General features: G+C 31.9%; 1 protein-coding gene and 2 non-coding genes across 5 annotated transcripts; all 3 read left to right on the top strand.

The window, feature by feature from the left end:
- The first annotated feature begins 589 nt into the window (after positions 1–589).
- On the top strand, positions 590–2,359 carry LOC114937148 (uncharacterized). Of its 3 annotated transcripts, none has more exons than XR_003820837.2 (4): positions 590–700; positions 887–1,198; positions 1,677–1,817; positions 1,906–2,359. XR_003820837.2 is itself a non-coding variant. In XM_029310557.2 (3 exons), the coding sequence occupies exons 1-3, from the start codon at positions 670–672 to the stop codon at positions 1,706–1,708; spliced, it is 375 nt and encodes a 124-aa protein (XP_029166390.1). In that variant the 5' UTR covers positions 590–669; the 3' UTR covers positions 1,709–2,359. The 3 variants fall into 3 exon arrangements, 1 of the variants encoding a protein (XP_029166390.1); XR_003820836.2 differs by having other exon boundaries at positions 1,677–1,830; XM_029310557.2 differs by having other exon boundaries at positions 1,677–2,359.
- Positions 2,192–2,355, top strand: LOC114937167 (U1 spliceosomal RNA). Its single transcript, XR_003820841.1, has one exon. It is a non-coding gene; the product is annotated as a U1 spliceosomal RNA (small nuclear RNA).
- A 9,031-nt stretch (positions 2,360–11,390) lies between the features above and the next one.
- On the top strand, positions 11,391–11,554 carry LOC114937166 (U1 spliceosomal RNA). Its single transcript, XR_003820840.1, has one exon. It is a non-coding gene; the product is annotated as a U1 spliceosomal RNA (small nuclear RNA).

Genomic DNA, 11,554 nt, shown 5'->3' with positions numbered 1-11,554 from the left:
TGAATACACGTACATATATTCCTTAGATGTTAGTAATATGCACGTAACTTTTTCTCTCTATATATAAAAAACTTTTATAATTTTACAACATACTGTACATATAATTAAAATAATGTACACATATACATAATGGCATTTTTTAATTAATTATATATTCAAATACGTTATATTTGTTGTGCCAGAAAATACGCGGAAGCAGGCGATAATAATAATTTTTTTTTTATGACATCATATCGTAATAATGATGTTAATGTGTATGCGTATTAGATTACTTTCCGAGGAGATCAGAGGTCAGTGTGACGATGTTCCCGACATCGGCAGTTATGTACTCGTCAGTTATGATTCCCCAGTTAATCGTTAAGGCTACAAGCACTTGCGTTCGTCAAGAGATAGAGAGTTTGTACTTAACATGCTATTAATTATGTCGCGACTGCATAATTATACGTCGAGTTTCCACGATGGAAATATAAATGCACTTTTCCATGAAAATGTGTGTATAATTTTATATTAATTATATTATATATAATTTTGTAAGAGACGATACGTTTTCTATACAGCTACAGCACTGTATGCCAAATAGTTTCATCGTATGGCCTTTAACAAGCTTCAGTTTCGATTGCACTTTGCAACTCGACAGACATATTTACGCTTCATCTCATTTCTCAAAATATGCGATCGCTATACATCATCATGGCGTTAGGTAAAAAGTTTACTTCGAAACTCTGAATTTTTATCATTTTTCCATTATTGTCAATTTTGCAATTTCGCACAGTTGTTCCTACTCTGATGTAATTATTGCGCGTGCAAGAGAAGTTAAATAACAGTAATGTAACCTTTAGGATGTAAAAGGCAATTCGTGATTCTGTAATAATTACTGTATGTGCAGTGCCCATTTTCGGATTGTGCTTCGCGACGTCCGATGAGAATGTATCCGCGTGTAATTGCGAGCACTGTAATAACGAGGAAAAAGTAATCGGTTTGGGAGAGGAGACGACTACTCAAGCCTGGCAGGTCATGTACGAGGAGGACAGCGATGATGATGGTAATCGGACAATTTGCGCCAGGAATCGCGATTTTAACGATCGCACTTTTCCAAGTGTCTGTCACATGTTATGTTACAATCATTGCACGAGATATCGAATGGTAGCAGTTACTAAGAATGACGTGAAGAAGTATGTTGTAATTGCTTACAGACCAAGTAAGTGTTTGAAAAATTGATATTTATAGTTTCCTTTTATCTCATATATAGATAGTATTTCATATTTTAAATTTAATCGATTTATTTGTAAGACAATTTATAATTATAGTGTCATAAATAATAATTTTTAATAAAAAAAGGTAAGACTCTTCTCTCGACCGTACTGGCAAATATTATTTATTAAATCACAACGTTTTGACCCTTCTTTGAGTCCTTATCAGAAGGGTCGAAACGTTGTGATTTAATAAATAATATTTGCCAGTACGGTCGAGAGAAGAGTCTTACCTTTTTTTTTTACATTCTGTCTGGCGATTCTCAAATATCTACGTTAATAATTTCTAATTTTAATCATATCAAATTGTAATGTAAAATGTAATATAGCTATAGTATAAAATTAATATTTGTTAAATTAAATATAAGTTATTAAAAACTAGAAATTATTAATTATGTAATTAATGTAATTATAATTTTTGTACAGATTATTATAAATTGAAAGATGGATTGTGCTGAGATGGATTACTAGTTTTTTCGGAGATCATATGGCTGAAAGACTTGATATACATATATAATTATTATACAGAAACTTGAGCAGCAACATTTTTGCAAATTTACATTATATGTAAAAAATTGATGTAAAATATATACATATATATATTTAAATAATTTTATTAGCTGATAGCTCAATGCTTTATTTTGTGACTTTTCAGATACAGGATGCTCTTTGTGTTTGATGTTACGAAAATTTCAAAGCATTCCGTTGACCAGTCGAAATAAAAGAACTTTTGTTCCTTTCGTTCTGATTGATCAATCGAATGATTCGAAAGTTTCGTAGCGCGGCGTCAAAGAAAGGGAGCATCCATCCATATAGACAACTTGAAGCCCCTAAATATAGTTTCGAAAATCGCCGCTATAGTGCGCTGTAAATATATTGTGTTTCCCGCAGTTAAGATTCAGCTGGATAGGCATAAATATGGTGAACTGCGGGAGAAAAGCATACTTACCTGGCGTAGAGGTTACCATGATCAACAAGGTGGTTCCTCCAGAGTGAGGCCTTTACCATTGCACTACGGTTAGGGCTGACCTTTGCGAATGTCCCTAATGTGGATATCTCGGACGTATAATTTTTGTTAGTCGGGACTGCGTTCGCGCTCTCCCGGATAATATATTTTCAAAAATAATATCTTACGATAGAATATCTCTACTTTTATATCTGTAATTAGAATACATTTTTATTTATAATTTTTGTATGTTGTGTAATTTTGATATACATATTTGTATGTATGGTATATGTCAATATATGTATACAGCATTTTTCTGATTTTTCAAATATTTTCTGCATTACATAATATCATCGCAGAGTTGTGTCCCAAGTTTTGGTCACTTTATTTGGTAACTATATTTCGAATAAAATAAAATTAAACAATGTAAGAACAAAAAATTGTATTTATTACGTAAAACATTTTATCGTTTGAAATATTTTTCAGAGTACATGCATGTATATATTACTGACTGAAGTCTTTCAAATAAATTATTGAGCTAATCAGTATATTTGATTTTATATTATCAGGAAGTTATGTAAGAATTAAGTCGCAAATCCGATAAAATATTGATTCAATCGTTATGAATTTACGCTGTACTGCGGTTTCATTATTTTCACCGCGATTTCCGTCATATTTCCTCAATTTTGCCGCGAATTATGTTAAGCAATGAACGCTCGAATTTCCATTTGCACTTTGATTCTCTTTTTTTTTATCGGGCAATCGAGGGCTGGCAATCGAGAAGTCGCGATGCGTAAAAGATCAGGCGTATCGGAGCGCAAATAATACCTTCAATTAAGGGACATCGGGAGCCACGTGAGAGCTTGAAGGAGAGAAAGAGAGGAAATGCCGGACGTTTCCGTATGTTTGACGCTCGAAATGCGCAGGAAGTTAACAGTCCAGCTTCGGTGGCTGATGCGAGAGAAAAGGGGGAGAAACCGCGGGTTGGTTCTCGGGAGGGCGAAGGAAAGGAATTAACTAGACGCTGAGTCCTCTCGCAAATTGAGTTGCACGGAGCCGGAATTTAAACATTCAAATTAACCTATTTAGCAAGTCAAAGAGGCTAATGTGTGCGCACCGGTTTCGCATGGTCCTCCTCCCTATCCCGCAGATCCTAATATTCAATCGATATTGCCTTGTATCTTGACCTGTAGCCCGTCGACCGCAGATTCCCGCGTTTTTTTATTCCCTTTCATATCGGTAGCTGTTTGATTCTCTCGCGACCAGAAAACTCGTCCCTTTCCCGTTTCGGAAGTGGTTACACATCGGGGATGATTTTTTCCGCTTTTTTTTTTTCATTCCTTTTTTTTCATCAAATTGATGCAATATCCATGAGAGTTAGTAAGAAGAGAGACAGAGAGAGAGAGCGCGGATATATAATATTTATTACTCGGTTGCGAGCTGTGCGACTTTGTGACACCAGCTTGTTCCGTGGTGATGTTTTCAAACGTTCCAATTAATTCTTCCCTCGAAACGGGCATTGTTTTGCGCCAGATAAACGCGAAAGATTGTCCACCGAGCGATACGCAACGCGGTGCGGTAACGCGCGTAAACAAAGGGTGTTGCACACGATGCGCGACGCGTGTTGCTTGCATGACATGCATGGCAAAAAAATCGCTCGGCTTTCCCGACGGAAATTGATCCTCTCTGGCACGAGATCCTCCGATTATTCCCTACGTTCCTATACGAGCTACGCTCGTTACGGTAACGTCGACACACAAACTATGCCTCTGAGTGCAATTATAACTTTATACAAATAAACTTTGAAGGGGAATGTTTTATCCTGCTAATAACGTCATTTCCTCGCAAACGACCCTCGGAATATCCGTTCCTCGTCCAGCTTCTTTTCGCGTTCTTTTACTTCTCTATATAGTAAGACTGCCGGCCTCTAGTTTCTAGACGTTCTCGTGAAGTTTAATAGGGATGCGTTTCGCCGCGTGTTATCGAGAAGCCGATTTTGTAGCTTTGTTTTTGTTATCGTTGCACAATCGATAGGCGACCCATTTTTCAAAAAGGATTGACCACAACAAGCGTGAAATAAGCCCTTCAAATGTGCGCACGCACGCATGCATAGTATATATGCACATACATATACATATATGTATATAAAGTGATTTATATTGCGAATAGTTTTAGAATTCATTTTATATAAAATAATTTAACCGAGTATTTAATCATAATCAATTTATCAGCAATAAGACTGGGAGCGTTCTTGGAGCAAGAATTTAAGATGCTTTTATAATTAACTGGTACTTAATTAGTCTCTTACGCAGACGAATAATCATAGAGAATAATATAATCGCTTTAATCGTTTGATGTCTTATGGCACTTCTTACCCTCAACCGCGTTTCGAGAAATAATGCACGGAGTTATTTGCTTCGCTACCTGTTCGCTCGAGCTTTGTCACACGAATGACGACGATCTCGTATAAAGATATGTATATAAACATGTATACGTCACGAAATTCCTGTAGCAAGTACGAGCGTTGAATTTTGTTGTATCGTGACCTTATTATTGTATTCGTGTGGGCTGATCATATTATTCCTCATTCGTGAAAAGTATATCAAAACTAAACATGATATTATTAGTAATTTATTATAGTTAATGATTATATGATTATATTACAGTTAACGACTTGTAAGTGAGGCAACGATTTTATTAAAGACAGTACTTCACGATTTGTATATTTTTGATAGAAATTGAAACGAGGTAAAAGATGGGAACTTAAATTATTATTAGGCTAATGATTTCTTTAATGCATGCTTGGATTAAAATATCTTGCATTGAGCTTTTAAGTTTTTATCAATTTAAATATTATATTTGACTGATATTTCTTTTATATCGAGAACGCGGAGTAATAGAACAAATCATTGAATGTCTCAAGTAATATTATAATATATTATTTGTTAATATTGTTAATTTTTCGCAGAATTGATGTATTCAATATCCTAGTTTCGGCGATCGTGGTTTTTACGTGTTCGCTGTTATTATAATTAAGTATGCGTCGCGTAAAGATTAATGTTGAAAGTGTCATACAAAGTGCAGAGCTATCGCCGTATTGTGTTGATGGTACGAGCGCGCAATCGTAATTAAACATGTTTTTGAAAATAAATGTTATGAAGAAGGGATGAACAAGAGAGAAAGAGCAAACCCGGGAAAGCATTAGGCGATAACGGAGCAATCGTAGAGTAAGCAATTTATATAATAATTAATTTATTATTTATTACTTGCAAAATTAATTACTCGTTTATTACTGCAGTAATTATCGATTTTATATTATTATACAATATAATGCATATAGAAAATGTTTAAATTTTATTTTAAAATATTTAAAATATTTAATCAAATATTTATAATAATTAATAAATTTTTATATTACCTATATATTTTATATATAGTGAATGTATATCTATTTATAAAATTTTTTTTAAGATTTATATACTATATATATATATGTATATAGGTATGTAAATTTATAGTTAATTATTTTACATATGCATTATGTAAAATATTTCATCTCGCGCACAAAAGATTTTCGTTTCTACAGAGATTATAATTTTCGCAATTTACATTTTCCTTAAACATATATTTTATGTGAGAGGGACTTACCCTTTTCAGTCTGCTTGTAAAAGATATTTCAAAGTTCCTCTTTTCGTCGTCGAATTAAACAGCTCAGTAAACCGGACCTGCTCAGCCCCTTAAGATGGGCAGGAAGTCAGATGATTTCGATATATTTATGTGCTCGCATCTCATTCGTATATTTATGCGTGACTATGTATACGCTGGTCCTCAAAGGGGTCGACGTGATCCTTTCGTAGAGAACCAATAAATATTGGTAGAACGGAGTTCAATAAAATCCTTTCTCCGGAATCATACAGATGCTTGCTTCACCTGATTTCGAGTAGCAGCTACAAATTTCCATAGAACATATTCGACGCCTTTGACTCAAAATAAAGAGAAATGTTATGCGAAGTTTACCGGGAACGCAGGAGAGAATACTATTTTATATATATATATATATATATATATATATGTATATGTATATAAATGTACGTTGTAGTAAAATTATTCAAGTTTTATTTAAATTACATCTACGTTCGCATTTGTAACACTCGGAAAATTATTCTTGCATTTTCGTACGAATCCATCAACTCTATTGCCTCTCCGTTTTTTGTCTCGAATCGCACTCGATTTGCAATCTCGTAAGTCTTTGCATCTACTAAAAAAAAAAAAAAAAAGAAAAAAAAATGACAGCCACTTAGAAAAGTGCAGAGAACGACCTAGTTCAACCTGACTGTGACGCGTTGTGTGCAGCAAATTTTACATACGCCAACGCACAACGTCGTTCCTCGCCATCGTATTGTTTGGAAGGATTCGAGAGAACGCGGCCAGCGCCCGACTTGGTTGGCTTCACTTATTCTTACTTACAGTACTCGCACGTCGCATTTCCACGTCTCCCTTTAAAGGGGCGACTGCGCATTTGTCTGGCTTGCCCCGCAACTAACTATGCCGCTACGAGCGAAATCTGCCATGGCGGAATCGTTTCTAACTGATGTCGAATGATTACTCAACCCCCTTTTCTCTCGCCCCATTGTTCCACTATTGTCGCGTTGATACCGATAGTTCGTTCCTAAGACGTCGGTCCGATTCCATTTCTCGCTTCCGGATGAAGAGCTGAGTTTAAATGCGAGGTTGAGACAAAAGATTTTTTTTCTTTACTAATAAGTGTATTACTCTTTGATTACAAAAAATATTTTTTTTAATATATAAATCTTTGAAAATATCATACATTTGAATGCGCCAATTAAATGTGCTCGTTAAAAAAATCTAACGAGATTTTCCACGAAATAAAATCTTCATATCATACTACAACATGTTTACGAAAAGTTTAATTACTTTTTTCGATCGAGGAGAAAAAAAATATCCTTTTTTTTAAGAAATTAAATTTCTGAAGATTTATATTATAGACATATAAATGCATCAATCGTTAAAACACTGGAGAAAAAGCTATTGATTTCAAATAAATATCTATTTCAATAGTGCCATTAACATCATTTGTTTGAAACTAATAACATTGATTTGCCATGAAAAAATATTTATTTGATATATAAGAAAATCCTTTTTTAAAACAGATAAATATTTATTTGTTTCAAATAAATGATGTTAATGACACTATTGAAATACATTTATTTGAAATCAATAGCTTTTTTTCAGTGAAGAATGCGATTTATTTAAGTTCTAAATAAATCTTTATGTATTATATGGTACATGAAGACGATGGAAATTTTAAATAAGCAACAACAAAAAAAGAATAATATAGTAAGATAGAAAGTAAATTATGCGTAGAAAATAAATAACTTTTCAATTAAACTATGTCATTGTCCTACAAAAAGTATCTGAAAATAGCACAGTTGTATCGTATTGCAAAGTGGATCAAATACCGCATTGACAATCGATCTGAAATTCGCGTCCTACATATGTAAAATGTCGTAACGTCGTTGAAATTTTGTGTTACATTTATTATGTCATTATGCAATCAGAAGCAATAAGGACACAACGATCTGTAGTTAGAAAATCGTCAGATTGCCAATCGTTGCTACCAGCAGCAAGCTCGAAGAGCACGACACACTAATGTTTCTTTTCCATGAACCGAACAAACTGTGCTCGTAAAGGCGACTGATTGACGTAGCAACTCGTAGGCACGAGAATTGCTCGTCCCGACGAGCTCGTACGAACCATCATAATGGAAACTTCGCGATCGCGTGCGTCAAAACGACTTTGTGCTACGGCGTTTGTCGTTGGCGACATGGTCACTGACGTTTGCTCGCACGTTCTCGGGGACATTACCGTAAAATATTCGTGCGAAAGCCGATTTGTGGATTTCGATGAACATCATTATTCAACCGTGGCGAGTGAAATTATGAAGAAAAACAATGTTTCGATTTTTTGTTCCCTTTATGGAAGATTATTCTTATATTTTACCATAAGTTCACACGCGAAGAAACAGAAAATAAAGAGTATAAAACTAAGGAGATACTTATTTTAGAAAAAAATATTTTTATTTTCATATAACATGTGATATGTGTCTCATAAAAATTTTTTGTATGACGTATTACACCATTTTATCGCGACATTTATTATCTGTTTTACAGAATAACTCAAGGTATAATTTTATGTCTTTAAAGTCATCGAAGCTTAGTAAGAAAAAGTCCTAAAAGTTTAATAGTTCATAATAAGTCAGCTGACGCGGAAATATCGATAAGCAATGAAAAAAGAGGGGCTGACACGTGATGATTGCTCCGATAATCTTTAATTATTGATCATAAAAAATATAGTGAAGATAAAAGAAATTTGCGGAAGAAATATACTTTATTATAATTTTTAATTCAATTATCAGAAAATGATCAGAAAATCAAAAATATCCTTTTTTATTTTTTTTTGTTTTTACGATTTTAACTAGAACAACGGAAGCATGCGCCATTTCTCAATTTTATATTAACTTTTAATACTTGAGAATTTGTCAAAAACACATTTTTCCTAATATTAGTATTATTTTTCCTAAAATTACTATTATTTTTCCTAATATTAGTTTTATTTTTCAGGTTAGTATTATTTTTCATCAGGTTAGTTTTATTTTTCCTAATATTAGTTTTCAATATTAGTTAATTGAAAAAAGAGAAGTATTTATTCAGCTTAATTAAATTTATTCAAAGTGTTATTATACAATATTGTACTCAAATCAGTTTTTTTGACAATAAAGGTTTAGTTTGCGATTGCAAGACAATCGCAATTTCAAAAAATTGAAATAGGATCAAATTCAAAACTTCTTTAATTTGCCTTTTTTCAATTTCTCTCGAATTTGTGATATATAATTTATTCTGTAAATATATACAGATTAAATTTTAATTTTTAATAATGCAGCATTCGAGCAATGACTCTAACGAAAGAATGAAATGTTGCGAATGAGAATGGCAGAAATGTTACATTACGTGGATAATTAGTCGAAGAAAACTGTATAGCTGCCTCTCTCTCTCCTCTATTTTTTAAAGAATATTACAACAATATATTTTAAATATAAAATTTTCTCTCAAAATTTAAAAAATTTTTTTAATTTCATATTTTTTAAATAGATAAAATAAATAATTTTTCTATTTTATAATGTATAACTAATTTTGAAAATTTAATTCGGATTATAAAATAACGAATAGTATTTTCTAATTTAAATATTCTTATAGCAACAATGCTATATATTTTATATTTCATATATTATTTTGATTACGTGTAATCTGCATCAGTAAATTATTTTAGAAACTCAATAAGAGGTATGATATATAATTATAGAGAGAGAAACACACAGAACATTTTAACAGCCACATCAAGTGCACCAGTAGTATAAATATTGTTAAGTACATGAGTCAAATTTAAAACACTTATTTCCATTCGCTCTTTAAATAAATAGTTATATATAAATGTATCGTGTAAATTTGACAGAGACGTGAAAAGAGACAAATTAATCAAATTTTAAACATAGTCAAAACTTCATTAAAAGTTATACGTGTGAATTTGATTGTTCGGAAAATAATGATCAAAATTAATTTGTCATCTAAAATTAATCTAATTTTTTTTATTATTCATCATAAGATAAGCGTTAAATTTGTAAATTAATATATATTATGCATTGATTAACAAACAAAAAATTTAATATTTTTAATTGTCGCAATAACATCGCGTTTGGCTCTATTGGTCGAGAAGAATGAAGTGTAGATTGTGGTTTTAAAAATTAAAAGAGCTGACTTAAAAAGTATTCTTATTATTAATATTTTTAAATTATAAATATGTAAACGCAATATAATTTTTTATTATATTCCTAACAGTCAATCATTATTTTTCGAACAATGTAACATAAACAGAAAATAAACTCACATTGCGTTGAGTCGATTATCTGAACCTCTCTGCTTTAATATATCCGCTTTAATGTTCCACTGCTGCTCTATCTGCTATAATCCCATATGATTTGGCACTGATCACTGCACTGTTTTTTCTATTATTTTATATTTGCAATAATTAATTATTTATCGCACTTCACTACGCAGATGCACTTATGTACATAATTTTAATTCCCGAATTTCTATTATGTACATTATTTTAATTCGTTGAATTTTTATTATGAACATAATTTTAATTCGCTGACTTTTTATTATGCACATAATTTTTAATTTTCCTTTTTTCATTATATACATAATTTTAATTCTTGAATTGCAAGCGTTTTAATAACGAGAAAAAAGTAATCGGTTTGGGAGAGGAGACGATTATTCAAGCCTGGCAGGTCATGTACGAGAACAGCGATGATGATGAAAATTATGTTACAATCATTGCACGAGATATCGAATGGTAGCAGTTACTAAGAATGACGTGAAGAAGTATGTTGTAATTGCTTACAGACCAAGTAAGTGTTTGAAAAATTGATATTTATAGTCCTTTTATCTCATATATAGATAGTATTTTACATTTTAAATTTAATCGATTTATTTGTAAGACAATTTATAATTATAGTGTCATAAATAATAATTTCTAATTTTAATCATATCAAATTGTAATGTAAAATGTAATATAGCTATAGTATAAAATAATATTTGTTAAATTAAATATAAGTTATTAAAAAATAGAAATGATTAATTATGTAATTAACGTAATTATAATTTTTGTACAGATTATTACAAATTGAAAGATGGATTGTGCTGAGATGGATTATTAGTTTTTTCGGAGATCATATGGCTGAAAGACTTGATATACATATATAATTATTATACAGAAACTTGAGCAGCAACATTTTTGCAAATTTACATTATATGTAAAAAATTGATGTAAAATATATACATATATATATTTAAATAATTTTATTAGCTGATAGCTCAATGCTTTATTTTGTGACTTTTTAGATACATAATGCTCTTTGTGTTTGATGTTACGAAAATTTCAAAGCATTCCGTTGAAGAGTCGAAGCAAAAGAATTCTTGTTTCTTTATATAGACAACTTGAAACTCTTAAATATAGTTTCGAAAATCGCCGCTATAGTGCGCTGTAAATATATTGTGTTTCCCGCAGTTAAGATTCAGTTGGATAGGTATAAATATGGTGAACTGCGGGAGAAAAACATACTTACCTGGCGTAGAGGTTACCATGATCAACAAGGTGGTTCCTCCAGAGTGAGGCCTTTACCATTGCACTACGGTTAGGGCTGACCTTTGCGAATGTCCCTAATGTGGATATCTCGGACGTATAATTTTTGTTAGTCGGGACTGCGTTCGCGCTCTCCCGG

Source organism: Nylanderia fulva, unplaced genomic scaffold (assembly GCF_048542155.1).
Source record: "Nylanderia fulva isolate GAGA-0341 unplaced genomic scaffold, ASM4854215v1 Scaffold2, whole genome shotgun sequence".
Taxonomy (NCBI): domain Eukaryota; kingdom Metazoa; phylum Arthropoda; class Insecta; order Hymenoptera; family Formicidae; genus Nylanderia; species Nylanderia fulva.
This window is presented reverse-complemented; position numbering and strand designations above follow the sequence as displayed.

What these genes read in the sequence shown, in the direction of transcription:
- LOC114937148 (XM_029310557.2), top strand. Translation starts at nt 670, where the DNA reads ATGCGATCGCTATACATCATCATGGCGTTAG. An exon ending in ATACATCATCATGGCGTTAG is followed by an intron (nt 701 to 886) that starts GTAAAAAGTTTA and finishes CTGTATGTGCAG; the next exon opens with TGCCCATTTTCGGATTGTGC. An exon ending in TGTAATTGCTTACAGACCAA is followed by an intron (nt 1,199 to 1,676) that starts GTAAGTGTTTGA and finishes ATTTTTGTACAG; the next exon opens with ATTATTATAAATTGAAAGAT.